The 21,471-nt window shown below is 44.2% G+C and overlaps 1 protein-coding gene across 3 annotated transcripts in view; it reads right to left on the bottom strand.

Annotated features, from left to right (window-relative positions):
- Positions 1 to 6,921, bottom strand: part of gnpat2 (glyceronephosphate O-acyltransferase 2) — a 33,909-nt gene extending 26,988 nt beyond the window's left edge. For 2 of the 3 annotated variants that reach the window (XM_029776227.1, XM_029776304.1), the window contains exons 1-2: positions 6,822 to 6,920; positions 2,418 to 2,618 (exon numbers count right to left, since the gene is read on the bottom strand). In XM_029776227.1, the coding sequence (XP_029632087.1) occupies positions 2,418 to 2,618; positions 6,822 to 6,830 (210 nt within the window). In that variant the 5' untranslated portion in view covers positions 6,831 to 6,920. Of the gene's footprint in view, positions 1 to 2,417; positions 2,619 to 6,821 lie in introns of all 3 variants that reach the window. The other variant, XM_029776393.1, reaches the window with a different exon arrangement.
- Between the last annotated feature and the right edge of the window lie 14,550 nt (positions 6,922 to 21,471).

Below are 21,471 nucleotides of genomic sequence, written 5' to 3'. Positions count from 1 at the left end.
GTGAGAACGCTCTCGGTAGCCGATGTGAACAAAACCTTTAAATAGGTCAACATTCACAAAGCCGCTGGGCCAGACAGATTACCAGGATGTGTACTCAAAGCATGCGCGGACCAACTGTCAAGTGTCTTCACTGACATTTTCAAACTCTCGCTGACCGAGTCTGTAATACCAACATGTTTCAAGCACACCACCATAGTCCCTGTGCCCAAGGAAGCGAAGGTAACCTGCCTAAAATGATTACCACCCCATGGAACTCACGTCGGTAGCCATGAAGTGCTTTGAAAGGCTGGTCATGGCTCACATCAAGAGCATCCATCCGGACACCCTAGACCCACTCCAATTCGCATACCGCACCAACAGATCCACAGATGACGCAATCTCAATCGCAGTCTACACTGCCCTTTCCCACCTGGAGAATGCTGTTCATTGACTACAGCTCAGCGTTCAACACCATAGTGCCCTCAAAAATCATCACTAAGCTAAGGACTCTGGTACTAAACACCTCCCTCTGCAACTGGATCCTGGACTTCCTGACGGGCCGCCCCCAGGTGGTAAGAGAAGGCAACAACACGTCTGCCACGCTGATCCTTAACACTGGGGCCCCTCAGGAGTGCGTGCTCAGTCCCCTCCTGTACTACATGTTCACCCATGACTGCGTGGCCAAACACGACTCCAACACCATCATTAAGTTTGCTGACGACACAACAGCGGTAGGCCTGATCACCGACAACGATAAGTCAGCCTATAGGGAGGAGGTCAGAGACCTGGCAGTGTGGTGCCAGGACAACAACCTCTCACTCAACGTGAGCAAGACAAAAGGAGCTGATCGTGTACTATAGGAAAAGGCGGGCCGAACAGGCCCCAATTAACATCGACGGGGCTGTAGTGGAGCGGGTCGAGAGTTTCAAGTTCCTTGGTGTCCACATCACCAACAAACTATCATGGTCCAAACACACCAAGTCAGTCGTGAAGAGGATACAACAAAACCTTTTCCCCCCTCAGGAGACTGAAAACATTTGGCATGGGTCCCAAGATCATCAAAAGGTTCTACAGCTGCACTATCGAGAGCATCCTGACCGGTTGCATCACTGCCTGGTATGGCAACTGCTCTGCATCTGACCGTAAGGTGCTACAGAGGGTAGTGCGAACGGCCCAGGACATCACTGGGGCCAAGCTTCCTGCCATCCAGGAACTATATAATAGGCGGTGTCAGAGGAAAGCCCATAAAAATTGTCAGAGACTCCAGTCACCCAAGTCATAGACTGTTCTCTCTGCTATTGAACGGCAAGCGGTACCAGAGAACCAAGTCTAGGACCAAAAGGCTCCTCAACAGCCTCTACCCCCAAGCCATAAGACTGCTAAACAATTCATAAAATCGCCACCGGACAATTTACATTGACCCCCCCACTCTTGTACACTGCTGCTACTCGCTGTTTGTTTGTTTATTATCTATGCATAGTCACTTCCCCCCCACCTATATGTACAGATTACCTCAACTAGCCTGTACCCCTGCACACTGACTCGGTACTGGTACCCCCTGTATACAGCCTCCACATTGTACCGGTACCCCCTGTATACAGCCTCCACATTGACTCTGTACCGGTACCCCCTGTATATAGCCTCCACATTGACTCTGTACCGGTACCCCCTGTATATAGCCTCCACATTGACTCTGTACCGGTACCCCCTGTATATAGCCTCCACATTGACTCTGTACCGGTACCCCCTGTATATAGCCTCCACATTGACTCTGTACCGGTACCCCCTGTATATAGCCTCCACATTGACTCTGTACCGGTACCCCCTGTATATAGCCTCCACATTGACTCTGTACCGGTACCCCCTGTATATAGCCTCCACATTGGCTCTGTACCGGTACCCCCTGTATATAGCCTCCACATTGACTCTGTACCGGTACCCCCTGTATATAGCCTCCACATTGACTCTGTACCGTAATACCCTGTATATAGCCTCCACATTGACTCTGTACCGTAATACCCCCTGTATATAGCCTCCACATTGACTCTGTACCGTAATACCCTGTATATAGCCTCATTATTCTTATTGTGTTACTTTTTTTATTTTAGTCTACTTGGTAAATATTTTCTTCTTCTTGAACTGCACCATTGGTTAAAGGCTTGTAAGTAAGCATTTCACGGTCAAGTCTACACTTGTTGTATTTCAGCGCATGTGACAAATAAAGTTTATTTTGATTGGCTATATTATATGATGTGGTTAGCTGATATGTTAAACACCTATCCAGCCATTGTAATGGCCTTGCATGTGTCTGGAATGTGGTCGGGCAGGAATTGGACTAACGTTCTGCGATAGGTTAACCCTGTTGAGTGTACATCAGGGAACATTCAGGGTTCTCTCGCTCACACACACACACACACACACACACACACACACCGTACCTCCTTGGTGATGTATCGTAGGTACTGTGATTCCAGAACCTTCCTGTTGAGGGCGCCAGCGGAGAGAGGAGGGGCTCCCTTGTAGGGGGAGGGGGTAAAGGTTCGGAGGGCATGGCCTAGGTCACTGCTCCGCCTCCTCTCTTCCAGGATGTCCATAAACTCCTTCTCCTCCTCTGGCCTGTAGCCAGAGGGATCCTCACACTGCAACAAGGAAACACGATTAAAAAAAAAAATGGTGTAAATGTAATATATTGTCTGTGTTGATTTGTAACCGCGATAACAACCGGATAAAGACATCTTGTTCAGGAAAACATCAGCCTCGTAAAGAACGCTCAAGCACAAGTCCAGCGACTGTCAACACCTTTCCTTGTTGGACATATCCAACTGTCAACACCTTTCCTTGTTGGACATATCCAACTGTCAACACCTTTCCTTGTTGGACATATCCAACTGTCAACACCTTTCCTTGTTGGACATATCCAACTGTCAACACCTTTCCTTGTTGGACATATCCAACTGTCAACACCTTTCCTTGTTGGACATATCCAACTGTCAACACCTTTCCTTGTTGGACATATCCAACTGTCAACACCTTTCCTTGTTGGACATATCCAACTGTCAACACCTTTCCTTGTTGGACATATCCAACTGTCAACACCTTGCCTTGTTGGACATATCCAACTGTCAACACCTTGCCTTGTTGGACATATCCAACTGTCAACACCTTGCCTTGTTGGACATATCCAACTGTCAACACCTTGCCTTGTTGGACATATCCAACTGTCAACACCTTGCCTTGTTGGACATATCCAACTGTCAACACCTTTCCTTGTTGGACATATCCAACTGTGTCATTCCGAACTTTATTCACATGGTTATATTCCATTTTTGTGCGACTAGCTCTAGGTCTAGCTCTAGCTCTAGGTCTAGCTCTAGGTCTAGCTCTAGGTCTAGCTCTAGCTCTGGGTCTAGCTCTGGGTCTAGCTCTGGGTCTAGCTCTAGGTCTAGCTCTATGTATAGCTCCAGGTCTAGCTCTAGCTCTATGTATAGCTCCAGGTCTAGCTCTAGCTCTAGTACTAGGTCTAGCTCTAGCTGTAGGTCGGTAGTTCTTGGGTAGTTCTTTAAAAACAAGTGAAATCGTCTGGACCCTTCCATAACATGTCACTTTCATAAAAAAATAGAGGTTTGGTTGTAAGAAATCACACTTCCCCTTTAAGGTCGCTACATTCTTCAGATACTAGTCATTACTTCAAAAGGAAGGAAAGAAGGAAGGAAGGAAGGAAGGATTTCCTAAGTGTTTGAACGGGGCCACAGCTGCCTAATCGACCTGATAGCGAGCCGGCCTTGGACTGTGGACATTGAACACACCGTGGCAACAACAAATAGGCTAGCCTAAACAGGCTTTAATTAACAACCGATGGATCCCCATTGAGGGAGGAGCTGATATAACAGTAAAATATTATTTTCCATGACTATAACATTTGTTGGCACCTTCAATTATTGCACATTTTCTCATAAAAAGTATATTTCAACACCGTCTGCTAAGACAAATTTGCTGAACTGCTAAACTTGGAACCAATCAAAACTCCCATACATACCCTTGGTGATGGAGGCAGCCAATGGCCTGCTTCTATCCAAGCAGCATCTTGTGAAAACGTGAGCTGCTGTCTGATGAACATATATAGCTAGCTAGCTAGCTCCCAGACTGAAATAAGATACATATCTGTTTGAGTGCACTATAAAATACGCAGCACCCAATACGAATTGATTTGACCGTTTGACCATTTAGCCTAGCTAGCTAATCTAAACGTCAATTTCTGTTTCATTAGCTATAGCTCTGTCAGTGAACTAAAGTTATTGGCATGATTATAGGTCTCACTTCAAGTAACTATAAAACTGCGTGGTTCGAGCCCTGAATGCTGATTGGCTGACAGCGGTGGTATATCAGACCGTATACCATGGATTTGACAAAACATGTATATTCACTGCTCTAATTACGTTGGTAAACAGTTTATAATAGCAATAAGGCACCTCAGGGGTTTGTGGTATATGGACCAATATACGACTGCTAAGGGCTGTGTCCAGGCACTCCGCGTTGCGTCGTGCATAAGAAAAGCCCTTAGCCGTGGTATATTGGCCATATACCACACCCCCCCTCGGGCCTTATTGCTTAATTATAAATCAAACATATGGCACAGAATACACATATAGCATACCTTGCAATAAACTGTTGTACAATGTGTTCTGAATAAGAGTTTGATTTCTAAACCAGATGTGTTCTAAACCAGATGTGTTCTAAACCAGATCCAGATGAGTTCTAAACCAGATGATTTCTAAACCAGATGAGTTCTAAACCAGATGAGTTCTAAACCAGATGAGTTCTAAACCAGATGAGTTCTCCAATAGTAGCTGACCAATACTATGTTGGTCATGGATAATGTATTGGACTATAAGGTATAGAGAATGATGAACCAATACTATGTTGGTCATGGATAATGTATTGGACTATAAGGTATAGAGAATGATACTCCTGGTAGATACTACTGGTTATGAATCATTATTCCTGGTAGATACTGCTGGTTATAATTCCTGGTAGATACTACTGGTTACGATTCCTGGTAGATACTACTGGTTACGATTCCTGGTAGATACTACTGGTTATGAATCATTATTCCTGGTAGATACTACTGGTTATGATTCCTGGTAGATACTACTGGTTATGAATCATTATTCCTGGTAGATACTACTGGTTACGATTCCTGGTAGATACTACTGGTTATGATTCCTGGTAGATACTACTGGTTATGAATCATTATTCCTGGTAGATACTACTGGTTACGATTCCTGGTAGATACTGCTGGTTATGAATCATTATTCCTGGTAGATACTACTGGTTACGATTCATTACTCCTGGTAGATACTGCTGGTTATTAATCATTATTCCTGGTAGATACTACTGGTTACGATTCCTGGTAGATACTACTGGTTATGATTCCTGGTAGATACTACTGGTTATGAATCATTATTCCTGGTAGATACTACTGGTTATGATTGCAGACAGACCCCAGAGAATGGGACGGTGCAATATTGAATTAGTCGGTGTGTGCATGGGGATGTCCACGTCACCCAGAGATATGCCCATGCTATAGAGACACCTAGCAGACTCAAACTTCCCTGTTGTAGACGTAATACAGCTAGTGTTATCTAGACTTACGCTGGTAAACACATCCATTACTTTAGCTACCTAATGTGAAGTAAACTTAACTGAGGATTACAAGAGACTTTTAATTTGAAATGTTGCAGGATACAGTACCTCTTTCCGGTTTCCCTGAATTTTGTATTTTTTTTTTTAATACTGTGTTATGCTGGTTGGCATAGCACTCCTCACACACTATTTGGGTCGGTGAGCTGAAACTGCCAAAACTCTGAAAAGGTATTATTGTAAGTCAGAATTGCAACAAGATTTGTTCAAGCCTAAAATCGTAATATTGTATTTGTATGTTCACAGATGAAATTTCTTGCATATCCTCATTTCACGCTTTGCTTTTCTTACGATCCTAACGAAAACGTTCATTCAACTTTTTGGCAGCTCTCTGGCTCCATATTCCTGCGCGTTCTGGCCATTCCTGACTCAAATGAACGAAATTAGTAATTTTTGGGCTCCTGAGCGGAGCAGTGGTCTAAGGCACTGCATCTCAGTGCAAGAGACATCACTACAGTCCCTGGTTCGAATCCAGGCTGTATCACATTTGTTTGGAACTCCCATAGTGCCGTGCACAATTGTCCCGGTTTGGCAGGGTTAGGCCGTCACTGTAAATATGAATTTGTTCTTAAGTGACTTGCCTAGTTAGAATATTTGTAAAAATTACAAACCTACACTACTCTCTCGAAATGTCACCGGCTGTCTACTTAGAAACTAATAACCTGATTGGCAGACGTGATCAGCAGAGAAAATACCATGGACAGTACACGGGTTTTGATTGGTTTACAGTGTAGTACTCGGCGTTTGCCTGTCCAGCTAGCGAAACATAAATCAGTATTTTGAAAAAAATTAATTAAATATGCAAGAATTAGACATCGCCAACAAACGGAAGTGTTTAGAATAAATACATATACACAATATGTAAAAATATATATATATAAATAAGTTCTTCCCTCGACAGAGTGAAAGCACACAGCAAGTTTGCTACGGGGCACAACCTTCAAGTAGGCTAACAGTTGTTTAGTTAGCAACAACAACCAACCGAGAGAGAAACTGTCAACAACATGACTCAAGGTGAACACTAGTGGCAGGAAACACATAATAATACACAGGGATAGTTTTAATAAAGCCACGAACATTAGGGTAACGTCAAGACAATATTAACCCACGCTAGACAGCATAACAAACAGAGTAGCCCTTACCGTTGTCATTTTCCGTCGTCCGGGTGTCAGCTCGGTCTCGGTGCTGGTTGCTACCCGGAAGTCTGTCTGTGGAGGCTGAGGGCCAATAAGGTTGCTGTATTTCGGGAACTCCTCCTGAGCGGCTCCATAACCATGAATGAATGAGGAATATTTAAAACGTATACAAAACAAAATGTCAACCAAAAAATGTATTCGCTATATTTCTGTATTTGATTTGATATAATGTGGAATTGTTTTTTTGTTTTTGTTTTTTTCTCACTTCTTTGGAATCCCTCTGGCTGTTATGTTTATGTTTTGCATGTTACTGTTAAAATAAAAAATATATTTAAAAAAATACCCTCAATGCTTCCGGACACACACAGGACATTATAAAGACTGGCTTCAACTCTTCAATAGGAATTACGGATCACACTTGTAGGCGATGCTATTTTTATTTGTTTTTATGAACAAATATCAACTAACAAAAGAGGTATAGTCACATGCAAACAAGCATACAAACAAACTATTTACATGGCCAGGAATCCTAAACAAACAAATCATATTTATTAATAATACAACATAATAATACAACAAGTTTTAATTGTCTTTTGGTTTTTCATTTAGGTTAAAGTCGTGTCATATTGTTTAAATTCATTTATAAAGTGAAAAAAGTTAGGTTTTGAATTAGACAATTTGTGAATATGAAATGTACCTGATATTATTATTAGTTTAATTAAATATACAACATCTTTATCAATGTCAGAATTTCTGCAATCAATCATGATATTAAAACAATTAAATTGTACAACATGTCCTGTTCTCTTTGTAACAAAGTTCTCTATATCAATCCCAAAAATTCTACTGTAAATACGGGTAAAAAAACAAACAAATGAAAAATGGTCATCTCCTCCATTCCACAGAAAATACATTTATATTCAATATTCAGCTTGCGATCTTTCCAAAACATGTTTCACAGGATGAATTCTATGTAACATTTTAAATTAGACTTCCTTTACCGTGTTACCATGGAGACTTCCTTTACCTTGTTACTGTTACAATATGTGTTAGCCATTGTCCATGCTTTCCTCCATTGTATATCACCATAGATATTCAACCAAAAACATTGTGCTGATAGAAATGTAGTTATCACAAACAATATTCCTAATCTGTTTATTACTACATTTATCTTTGAGGATATAAATATTGCCGAATTAATATATTTTCATGTAAATCTATGTTATTTACATCAACCACAGAGGAATTAAAAAATATATACAATTCCCCCCTTGGAATCGTATCAAAAACAATTGAATATTCTTTTGGGGTTATTGGAATTCTAAATTTATCCAAAACTTCCCCGTATGAGAGTAGATATCCATCCTCATTCAGTATCTGGCCAACCAAAATCATTTTATTCTCAAACCAGTTACAAAAAAAAAGAGACTTATTTATTTTTAAATCGTATATCTTTGTTGTTCCATAGAAAGTATCTGTGAGGAGAAACATTGCGTTTATACGCTAACATCCAAGCTAAAAGTGCCTGCTTATGGTATTTGGCCAATTTTACTGGGATTTTATCGACATCAAAATTACACTGAAGCAGAAATTCTAAACCATCAACAGAGTCAAATAAATACTTAGCATAAGACATTCCAGATACTGTTCTGGTTTGTAATATAGTTCAGAATCCAGTTTATTTTAAAAGTATTATTTAGAGTATTGTAATCTAAAACCTCAAGACCTCCTTGTTCTTGGGTATTACTGAGAATATCTTTTCGTAGATAGTGAGGCTTGTTCTTCCAAATCAAATGATAAAGAATCTTATCTAAGTCCTTTACAATTGTAGGGGGTAAGTCAAGCCATAACAAGACATAAACTGATCTGGATAACCTTTCAGTTTTGGACAATAAAACCCGACCATATAATAAAATATCTTTCAGTAACCGGGGGTTCAATTTCTTCTTTGTTTTCTCAATAATGGGGTTTAAGTTTAATTCACTCCTTTGTTTTTCATCCTTGCATATAACAATTCCAAGATAAGTAACCTTGTCTTTAATTGGAATACCATATACTTCCTGTACTTCCTGTTATTGATATTCATTTTCAAACTTGAAACTAAGGAAAAGTCTTCAATACAGGAAACTGCTTCAGAAACCTATTTCCTGTCTCTCAAAAATATGGTGGTATCAGCCAGTTGACATAGTTTAAATTCCTTGCCAATTGCTGAAATACTTTGAAACAGCTAGTACAACCACTATATATAAGTTCACTGGGATGGTGTATACAGGAAGTTGACTGGGCTGCTGTATACAGGAAGTTGACTGGGATGGTGTATACAGGAAGTTGACTGGGCTGGTGTATACATGAAGTTGACTGGGCTGATGTATACAGGAAGTTGACTGGGCTGCTGTATACAGGAAGTTGACTGGGCTGGTGTATACAGGAAGTTGACTGGGCTGCTGTATACAGGAAGTTGACTGGGCTGGTGTATACAGGAAGTTGACTGGGCTGGTGTATACAGGAAGTTGACTGGGCTGGTGTATACAGGAAGTTGGCTGGGCAGGTGTATACAGGAAGTTGACTGGGCTGCTGTATACATGAAGTTGACTGAGCTGGTGTATACAGGAAGTTGACTGGGCTGCTGTATACAGGAAGTTGACTGGGAAGGTGTATGCAGGAAGTTGACTGGGCTGCTGTATACAGGAAGTTGACTGGGCTGATGTATACAGGAAGTTGACTGGGCTGCTGTATACAGGAAGTTGACTGGGCTGCTGTATACAGGAAGTTGACTGGGCTGCTGTATACAGGAAGTTCACTGGGCTGGTGTATACAGGAAGTTGACTGGGCTGGTGTATACAGGAAGTTGACTGGGCTGGTGTATACAGGAAGTTGACTGGGCTGGTGTATACAGGAAGTTGACTGGGCTGGTGTATACATGAAGTTGACTGGGCTGGTGTATACAGGAAGTTGACTGGGCTGGTGTATACAGGAAGTTGACTGGGCTGGTGTATACAGGAAGTTGACTGGGCTGGTGTATACTTTTAAGTTGACTGGGCTGGTGTATACAGGAAGTTGACTGGGCTGGTGTATACAGGAAGTTGACTGGGCTGGTGTATACAGGAAGTTGACTGGGCAGGTGTATACAGGAAGTTGACTGGGCTGGTGTATACATGAAGTTGACTGGGCTGGTGTATACAGGAAGTTGACTGGGCTGGTGTATACAGGAAGTTGACTGGGCTGGTGTATACAGGAAGTTGACTGGGCTGGTGTATACAGGAAGTTGACTGGGCTGGTGTATACAGGAAGTGGACTGGGCTGGTGTATACAGGAAGTTGACTGGGCTGGTGTATACAGGAAGTTGACTGGGCTGGTGTATACAGGAAGTTGACTGGGCTGGTGTATACAGGAAGTTGACTGGGATGGTGTATACATGAAGTTGACTGGGCTGGTGTATACAGGAAGTTGACTGGGCTGGTGTATACAGGAAGTTGACTGGACTGGTGTATACATGAAGTTGACTGGGCTGGTGTATACAGGAAGTTGACTGGACTGGTGTATACAGGAAGTTGACTGGTCTGGTGTATACAGGAAGTTGACTGGGCTGGTGTATACAGGAAGTTGACTGGGCTGGTGTATACAGGAAGTTGACTGGGCTGGTGTATACAGGAAGTTGACTGGACTGGTGTATACAGGAAGTTGACTGGGCTGGTGTATACAGGAAGTTGACTGGGCTGGTGTATACAGGAAGTTGACTGGGCTGCTGTATACAGGAAGTTGACTGGGCTGCTGTATACAGGAAGTTGACTGGGCTGCTGTATACAGGAAGTTGACTGGGCTGGTGTATACATGAAGTTGACTGGGCTGGTGTATACAGGAAGTTGACTGGATTGGTGTATACAGGAAGTTGACTGGGCTGGTGTATACAGGAAGTTGACTGGGCTGGTGTATACAGGAAGTTGACTGGGCTGGTGTATACAGGAAGTTGACTGGGCTGGTGTATACAGGAAGTTGAACCCTCTACAACCACTGTGATTATTATTTGACCCTGCTGGTCATCTATGAATGTTTGAACATCTTGAAGAACAATCTGGCCTTAAATGTACTCTTTTAATCTCCACCCGGGACACAGCCAGAAGAGGACTGGCCACCCCTCAGAGCCTGGTTCCTCTCTACCCAGTACAGCCAGAAGAGGACTGGCCACCCCTCAGAGCCTGGTTCCTCTCTACCCAGTACAGCCAGTAGAGGACTGGTCACCCCTCAGAGCCTGGTTCCTCTGGTCTACCCAGTACAGCCAGTAGAGGACTGGTCACCCCTCATAGCCTGGTTCCTCTCTAGGTTTCTTCCTAGGTTCTGGCCTTTCTAGGGAGTTTTTCCTAGCCACCGTGTTTCTACACCTGCATTGCTTGCTGTTTGGGGGTTTTAGGCTGGGTTTCTGTACAGCACTTTGTGACATCAGCTGATGTAAAAAGGGCTTTATAAATTCATTTGATTAATTGATATCAAATTTCATTCGTTCCCAATCACTTCCAAGCGTATTTATAACACACGCACGGTTCCAATATTTATCAATAATTCCTGCTACTTCCTTCTTAAATACTTCATTCTCTAGTAAAGTCTTATTCATTTTCCAGTAACCTTTACTAACTTTTTGTTGTTGTTGACAAACCATGCATATTTTTATCTTTATTGAGATCCCTTTGTGGTCTGTTAAAATCGATGGTTCAATCGAGACTGTATCAACCTTCTCAGCCATATCTTCAGATATCAGCCAGAAATCAATACGGGATCGTATAGATACATCTTTAGTACTCCATGTAAATATAATCTAATCTGGGTTCTTATGTCTCCAAATATCTAGAACACCTAACCTTAGACATATATTCCTTATCTCACAAACAGAATTGCTATCCTTAGGAGGCCATCTATCTAGATCATCATGTAATACTGTATTAAAATCTCTACCCCATATTACTTTGGCCAATGGAAACTTAGACATTATTTTCATTATTTTCCTCTCAATGTCTCTAAATAAAATACAGTTACTTGACTTGTTATTGGAAGCATAAGTATTTACAACAATGAATTGAATGTGGTTGACGTCTACCAATAGCATAATCCATCTCCCTCTGTTATCTGCTTCATGACTCAGTATATGACCCTTAAAGTTGCCTTTTAAAACAGCGACACCTGCTAACCGATTAGTACCAAATATCATTCCCACATTGACACTTCCAAAACGCAGTATCTGCTGAACAGGCAAGAGTTTCTTGAATGAAATCAAAAGTCGGCACTCTTACCCTTATAATACAAAAATAAAGATTTCCTTTTCAAAATATTATAGATTCCCGTGGCATTAATAGAAAAAAAGAAATGGACATTTACTATCCCAGTGACTATATGAAGAATATTAAACTTGTATATGTTCACATGAACCGGGTTCTCACGAAATGAAACGTTCTTACTAGTTGCAAATAAAAGCACCACGCAGGTGGTAGACCTAAAGTGAAAAAGTACATATTTTTTTATACAATTGTAAATAACTTTGTGCCATGCTAGCCTCTCTTGGGTAGGGGGCAGTATTTTCACGGCCGGATGAAAAACATACCCAAATTAAACGGCCTACTACTCGGGCCCAGGAACTAGAATATGCATATTATTAGTAGATTTGGATAGAAAACACTCTGAAGTTTCTAAAACTGTTTGAATGATGTCTGTGAGTATAACAGAACACATATAACAGGCAAAAATCTGAGAAAAATCCAGTAGTGTGTGTGTGTGAGTACAGTAGTGTGTGTGTGTGTGTGAGTACAGTAGTGTGTGTGTGTGAGTACAGTAGTGTGTGTGTGTGTGTGAGTACAGTAGTGTGTGTGTGTGTGAGTACAGTAGTGTGTGTGTGTGAGTACAGTAGTGTGTGTGTGTGAGTACAGTAGTGTGTGTGTGGAGAGTGTAAAGGATAGCAAAGGAGTTATATTCCACCTGTGTTATATATAACACAGGAGGAATGAATGAAAACACACAGCAGTAATAAAATCATTTTATTCTTAAAAACATAAAAATGTACAATCACAATGCCAATTTCACTCACTGTTGTCAGCTTGATTGTCCCTTTTGAATAAAAAGCTCTTTGTCCAAATGACAGATTGACTGAGATGAACTGTACCACACTAAAGCCCCGTTTATACCTGGTGCTAACATGTGTCCTATGTCCTGATTTTGTCCACATTCTGATTGTGCCCACATTTTTATAAAGGAGTAGACAATTAAAAGATGCATTGTGATCAGATCTTATAAGTGTAAATGGACAAGATCAGGTCAAAATCAGGACAATATCAGGATGAAGGCTGCATGTTAGAAACAGGTATAAACAGGGCTTCTGACCAAAGGAGATATTTGCACCTGTGGAGAAAACCAGTCAACTACAGAGGAGACCAGAGGAGACCAGTCAACTACAGAGGAGACCAGAGGAGACCAGAGGAGACCAGTCAACTACAGAGGAGACCAGAGGAGACCAGTCAACTACAGAGGAGACCAGTGGAGACCAGAGGAGACCAGTCAACTACAGAGGAGACCAGAGGAGACCAGTCAACTACAGAGGAGACTAGAGGAGACCAGAGGAGACCAGTCAACTACAGAGGAGACCAGAGGAGACCAGTCAACTACAGAGGAGACCAGAGGAGACCAGAGGAGACCAGTCAACTACAGAGGAGACCAGAGGAGACCAGTCAACTACAGAGGAGACCAGAGGAGACCAGTCAACTATAGAGGAGACCAGAGGAGACCAGTCAACTACAGAGCAGACCAGTCAACTACAGAGGAGACCAGAGGAGACCAGTCAACTACAGAGGAGACCAGAGGAGACCAGTCAACTACAGAGGAGACCAGAGGAGACCAGTCAACTACAGAGGAGACCAGTCAACTATAGAGGAGACCAGAGGAGACCGGTCAACTACAGAGGAGACCAGTCAACTACAGAGGAGACCAGAGGAGACCAGTCAACTACAGAGGAGACCAGAGGAGACCAGAGGAGACCAGTCAACTGCAGAGGAGACCAGAGGAGACCAGTCAACTACAGAGGAGACTAGAGGAGACCAGAGGAGACCAGTCAACTACAGAGGAGACCAGAGGAGACCAGTCAACTACAGAGGAGACCAGAGGAGACCAGTCAACTACAGAGGAGACCAGAGGAGACCAGTCAACTACAGAGGAGACCAGAGGAGACCAGTCAACTACAGAGGAGACCAGAGGAGACCAGTCAACTACAGAGGAGACTAGAGGAGACCAGAGGAGACCAGTCAACTACAGAGGAGACCAGAGGAGACCAGTCAACTACAGAGGAGACCAGAGGAGACCAGTCAACTACAGAGGAGACCAGTCAACTATAGAGGAGACCAGAGGAGACCGGTCAACTACAGAGGAGACCAGTCAACTACAGAGGAGACCAGAGGAGACCAGTCAACTACAGAGGAGACTAGAGGAGACCAGAGGAGACCAGTCAACTACAGAGGAGACCAGAGGAGACCAGAGGAGACCAGTCAACTACAGAGGAGACCAGAGGAGACCAGTCAACTACAGAGAAGACCAGAGGAGACCAGTCAACTATAGAGGAGACCAGTCAACTACAGAGGAGACTAGAGGAAACCAGAGGAGACCAGTCAACTACAGAGGAGACTAGAGGAAACCAGAGGAGACCAGTCAACTACAGAGGAGACTAGAGGTAACCAGAGGAGACCAGTCAACTACAGAGGAGACCAGAGGAGACCAGTCAACTACAGAGGAGACCAGAGGAGACCAGAGGAGACCAGTCAACTACAGAGGAGACCAGAGGAGACCAGTCAACTACAGAGGAGACCAGAGGAGACCAGAGGAGACCAGTCAACTGCAGAGGAGACCAGAGGAGACCAGAGGAGACCAGTCAACTACAGAGGAGACCAGAGGAGACCAGTCAACTACAGAGGAGACCAGAGGAGACCAGTCAACTACAGAGGAGACCAGAGGAGACCAGAGGAGACCAGTCAACTACAGAGGAGACCAGAGGAGACCAGAGGAAACCAGTCAACTACAGAGAAGACCAGTGGAGACCAGAGGAGACCAGTCAACTGCAGAGGAGACCAGAGGAGACCAGTCAACTACAAAGGAGACCAGAGGAGACCAGGGGAGACCAGTCAACTACAGAGGAGACTAGAGGAAACCAGAGGAGACCAGTCAACTACAGAGGAGACCAGTCAACTACAGAGGAGACCAGAGGAGACCAGTCAACTATAGAGGAGACCAGAGGACACCAGTCAACTACAGAGGAGACCAGAGGAGACCAGTCAACTACAGAGGAGACCAGTCAACTACAGAGGAGACCAGAGGAGACCAGTCAACTATAGAGGAGACCAGAGGAGACCAGTCAACTACAGAGGAGACTAGAGGAGACCAGAGGAGACCAGTCAACTACAGAGGAGACCAGTCAACTACAGAGGAGACCAGAGGAGACCAGAAGAGACCAGTCAACTATAGAGGAGACCAGAAGAGACCAGTCAACTACAGAGGAGACCAGAGGAGACCAGTCAACTACAGAGGAGACCAGAGGAGACCAGTCAACTACAGAGGAGACCAGAGGAGACCAGTCAACTACAGAGGAGACCAGAGGGGACCAGTCAACTACAGAGGAGACCAGAGGAGACCAGAGGAGACCAGTCAACTACAGAGGAGACCAGAGGAGACCAGTCAACTACAGAGGAGACCAGAGGAGACCAGTCAACTACAGAGGAGACCAGTGGAGACCAGAGGAGACCGGTCAACTACAGAGGAGACCAGTCAACTACAGAGGAGACCAGAGGAGACCAGTCAACTACAGAGGAGACCAGTCAACTACAGAGGAGACCAGAGGAGACCAGAGGAGACCAGTCAACTACAGAGGAGACCAGAGGAGACCAGTCAACTACAGAGGAGACCAGAGGAGATGAGAGATCTTTCGGATTAAAAAGCCTTTAAAGCACTATATATAGGGAATAGGGTGCCATTTGGGCGGTCTAAAGTAGTGTACTATATAGGGAATAGGTTGCCATAGGGCTCTGGTCTAAAGTAGTGCACTATATAGGGAATAGGGTGCCATAGGGCTCTGGTCTAAAGTAGTGCACTATATAGGGAATAGGGTGCCATTTGGGACTCATCCTGCTGAGAGAGAGACATGTTGTCTGGTCAGATACTCAGAGGAAATAAAACAGAACGAGTATCATAGGTTCAATTACAAGTAATATTGTTCAGCAATGCCATTGTTCAAAGTTTAGATGAAATACGACGTATAATATTTCAACTGAGTTCAAATGAAAAGACATGTTGTTTTGTCTTTTAGAGTTCCAGTACTGAAGCCAGTTCCAGGGTCCAACTCTAATCCACTCCGGAGTCTGGGAGGAAGGCACTGCTGCCTGTGTGTGGTGTGTGTGTGTGTGTGTGTTTTGTGTGTGTGTGTGTGTGCGTGTGGGGGTGTGTGTGGTGTGTGTGTGTGTGGTGTATGGTGTGTGTGTGTGTGGTGTGTGTGGTGTGTGTGTGTGTCTGTGTGTGTGGTGTGTGTGTGGTGTGTGTGTGTGTGTGTGGTGTGTGTGTGTGTGTGTGTGTGTGTGTGTGTGTGTGTGTGTGTGTGTGTGTGTGTGTGTGTGTGTGGAGCACTATCTCCAGGGTTGTATTGTAGCCTTGAACCCAGCCATGTTTCTCTCGGCTTTCAGTTCCTAATCCTCCGTTACCCTCCGTTACCCACCGTTACCCTGCGTTACACTCTAATACCCACCGTTACCCTGCGTTACCCTGCGTTACCCTGCGTTACCCACCGTTACCCTGCGTTACCCACCGTTACCCTGCGTTACCCTCCGTTACCCACCGTTACCCTGCGTTACCCACCGTTACCCTGCGTTACCCACCGTTACCCTGCGTTACCCTCCGTTACCCTGCGTTACCCACCGTTACCCTCCGTTACCCTCCGTTACCCTGCGTTACCCACCGTTACCCTGCGTTACCCACCGTTACCCACCGTTACCCTGCGTTACCCTACTTTACCCTGCGTTACCCACCGTTACCCTGCGTTACCCACCGTTACCCTGCGTTACCCACCGTTACCCTGCGTTACCCACCGTTACCCTCCGTTACCCTCCGTTACCCTGCGTTACCCACCGTTACCCTGCGTTACCCACCGTTACCCTGCGTTACCCACCGTTACCCTGCGTTACCCACCGTTACCCTGCGTTACCCACCGTTACCCTGCGTTACCCTACTTTACCCACCGTTACCCTCCGTTACCCTGCGTTACCCACCGTTACCCTGCGTTACCCACCGTTACCCTGCGTTACCCACCGTTACCCTACTTTACCCTCCGTTACCCACCGTTACCCTCCGTTACCCACCGTTACCCTCCGTTACCCACCGTTACCCTACTTTACCCTCCGTTACCCTGCAATACCCTCCGTTACCCTGCGTTACCCTGCGTTACCCTGCAATACCCTCCGTTACCCTGCGTTACCCTGCGTTACCCTGCATTACCCTGCAATACCCTCTGTTACCCTCCGTTACCCTGCAATACCCTCCGTTACCCTGCGTTACCCTGCGTTACCCTGCAATACCCTCCGTTACCCTGCGTTACCCTGCGTTACCCTGCATTACCCTGCAATACCCTCTGTTACCCTCCGTTACCCTGCAATACCCTCCGTTACCCTGCGTTACCCTACTTTACCCTCCGTCACCCTGCGTTACCCTGCGTTACCCTGCAATACCCTCCGTCACCCTGCGTTACCCTGCGTTACCCTGCAATACCCTCCGTCACCCTGCGTTACCCTGCGTTACCCTCCATTACCCTGCGTCTAAAGTAGTGACTACATAGGGAGTCATTATGGACAGAACTCTGGTCTAAAGTAGTGACTACATAGGGAGTCATTATAGACAGAACTCTGGTCTAAGTAGTGACTACATAGGGAGTCATTATAGACAGAACTCTGGTCTAAGTAGTGACTACATAGGGAGTCATTATGGACAGAACTCTGGTCTAAAGTAGTGACTACATAGGGAGTCATTATAGACAGAACTCTGGTCTAAGTAGTGACTACATAGGGAGTCATTATGGACAGAACTCTGGTCTAAAGTAGTGACTACATAGGGAGTCATTATGGACAGAACTCTGGTCTAAAGTAGTGACTACATAGGGAGTCATTATGAACAGAACTCTGGTCTAAAGTAGTGACTACATAGGGAGTCATTATGGACAGAACTCTGGTCTAAAGTAGTCACTACATAGGGTGTCATTATGGACAGAACTCTTGTCTAAAGTAGTGACTACATAGGGAGTCATTATGGACAGAACTCTGGTCTAAAGTAGTGACTCTATAGGGAGTCATTATGGACAGAACTCTGGTCTAAAGTAGTGACTACATAGGGAGTCATTATGGACAGAACTCTGGTCTAAAGTAGTGACTACATAGGGAGTCATTATGGACAGAACTCTGGTCTAAAGTAGTGACTACATAGGGAGTCATTATGAACAGAACACTGGTCTAAAGTAGTGACTACATAGGGAGTCATTATGGACAGAACACTTGTCTAAAGTAGTGACTACATAGGGAATAGTGTAATTAGGGACAGAACTCTGGTCTAAAGTAGTGGCTACATAGGGAATAGGGTGCCATTAGGGACAGACCTCTGGTCTAAAGTAGTGACTACATAGGGAATAGGGTGCCATTAGGGACAGACATCTGGTCTAAAGTAGTGACTACATAAGGAATAGGGTGCCATTAGGGACAGACCTCTGGTCTAAAGTAGTGACTACATAGGGAATAGGGTGCCATTAGGGACAGACATCTGGTCTAAAGTAGTGACTACATAGGGAATAGGGTGCTATTAGGGACAGAGACATAACCTGAATGCCAGTAGCCTTATTAGCCTTAAGTGTTCTCCAACCAACCCACTAACCCCACCGCCAGACAGCCAGCCAGCCAGACAGACAGCTAGACATATAGCCAGCCAGCCAGCCACAGACAGACAGACTGCCAGCCTGCCCGCCCGCCAGACAGACAGACAGACAGACAGCCAGCCAGCCAGCCAGACAGACAGCTAGACATATAGACAGCCAGCCAGAGAGACAGACAGACAGACAGACAGACAGACAGACAGACAGACAGACCAGACAGACAGACTGCCAGCCTGCCCGCCAGACAGACAGACAGACAGACAGACTGCCAGCCTGCCCGCCCGCCAGACAGACAGACAGACAGCCAGCCAGCCAGACAGACAGCTAGACATATAGACAGCCAGCCAGAGAGACAGACAGACAGACAGACAGACAGACAGACAGACAGACAGACTGCCAGCCTGCCCGCCAGACAGACAGACTGCCAGCCTGCCCGCCAGACAGACAGACTGCCAGCCTGCCCGCCCGCCAGACAGACAGACAGACAGCCAGCCAGCCAGCCAGACAGACAGCTAGACATATAGACAGCCAGCCAGAGAGACAGACAGACAGACAGACAGACAGACAGACAGACAGACAGACTGCCAGCCTGCCCGCCAGACAGACAGACAGACAGACAGACAGACAGACAGACTGCCAGCCCGACAGACAGACAGACAGACAGACAGACAGACAGACAGACAGACAGACTGCCAGCCTGCCCGCCAGACAGACAGACTGCCAGCCTGCCCGCCCGCCAGACAGACAGACAGACAGCCAGCCAGCCAGCCAGCCAGACAGACAGCTAGACATATAGACAGCCAGCCAGAGAGACAGACAGACAGACAGACAGACAGACAGACAGACAGACAGACAGACAGACAGACAGACTGCCAGCCTGCCCGCCAGACAGACAGACAGACAGACAGACAGACAGACTGCCAGCCCGACAGACAGACAGACAGACAGACAGACAGACAGACAGACAGACAGTGGTTTATGATAGAAACAACTGTCCTGTATGGTATGTATTACCCATCACCTCCAGTCACATGGGTTTAGTATGATAACTGGAAACGTCTTCTCTCTGTATGATAACTGGAAACGTCTTCTCTCTGTAAGATAACTGGAAACGTCTTCTCTCTGTATGATAACTGGAAACGTCTTCTCTCTGTATGATAACTGGAAACGTCTTCTCTCTGTATGATAACTGGAAACGTCTTCTCTCTGTATGATAACTGGAAACGTCTTCTCTCTGTATGCTGTGTTGCTATGGTAACGTCCTAGCATGAGGAATACTGGACTGTGGTCAGATATTACTGTGACAATAAAATAAAACATTACAAGAAGAAAATAATAATAAATAAACTCAAAGAAAAAAACAAAAACATTTTGATCCAGACTTTAAAAAATAAAAAATAAAAGAATGTTTTAACAACAGTGGGAGGATTATAAATTAATTAATAAATGAAAGAAAAAAATATATATATAACATTTTACTGTTGTGCTTTTAAGTGTTAGACACCAAGATAGTATTTTTAGAAAGTAATCTGTAGCACATTGCACCAGATCAGTAACCGCTTGTAACCAAGTCGTCGTAAATCTCATTGAAATATAACGATTTACAGTAGTGAATATACTGTTGTGAATGTGATTTGTGTTGCAAATTCCAGGATGTCCGAATCATTCTGTCCCAATCTTTCAATCTGTATTTCTGGAAAACCTGGGAATTTTTGGATAAGCTACCTCTGGTTTGCAACCCTGTATGTGATTGTTCATGTAGATAGTGTATAGTGATTGTTAATGTAGATAGTGTATGTGATAAATATTGCTTTTGTATAATAATAATAATAATAATTTTGTGGGTGCTTACACTCAAGTGTTTAATGGAACTGTGATTTCCCAAATCCCCCTGACAAACACAGGTGGTGGGCTCACGACCAGGGTCACCATTGCAAAGTGCCTCTGAAGCAATTAGGGTTAAGTGCCTTGCTCAAGGGCACCGAGACATGTTATTGCCGCGTGAAGTCAGAGCTCATTGTTTTATTCTGTTAACTAGCATGTCGTTGCTGTATGTACAAGGATGTCATCATTCAGCCTTCCCTGTAGCTCAGTTGGTAGAGCATGGTGGTTGCAACACCAGGGTTGTGGGTTCGATTCCAACGGGTGGCCAGCACAGGAAAAAAAATCTATGAAATGTATGCATTCACTACTGTAAGTCGCTCTGGATAAGAGCGTCTGCTAAATGATGTAAATGTAATTCAGACAGAATTATTGTTATTTTACAGAGAAATGATTTTTTTTCATTCTCTTTGGAGATGATGTGTAAACTTTACAACATATTAAAACATATACATCTTTGGATCTGTTATTAAAAGACAGAGAGAGTGGATCTAATGAAACGTATACATACACATGCATCAAAAATATTCAGATTACGATTTTACCCTCAAGTTAAAATAAAATACATTACATAATTTATGGCTTCATAAGTTAAAACTCCTCGACCCACATCATCATTTCACAAATAATATACCATTTTAATTAATTGATATAAAATGAGTGTACAGACATTTTAAAGCAAACTTGCTGTTCATACCACCACACAATAACATACACGTGACTCTCATCGTCACTATGGTAACGCGTGTGTGACTGTCATCACCATGGTAGCAAAAATATTCCTGTCCTCTTTTGCTACTCAGTGATGTCCTGTTATATAGTCCTGTTATATAGTCCTGTTATATAGTCCTGTTA

This window comes from Salmo trutta, chromosome 1 (assembly GCF_901001165.1).
Source record: "Salmo trutta chromosome 1, fSalTru1.1, whole genome shotgun sequence".
Taxonomy (NCBI): Eukaryota; Metazoa; Chordata; class Actinopteri; order Salmoniformes; family Salmonidae; genus Salmo; species Salmo trutta.
The sequence above is the reverse complement of the archived record's forward strand: the minus strand, read 5'-3'. Positions and strand labels throughout refer to the sequence as shown.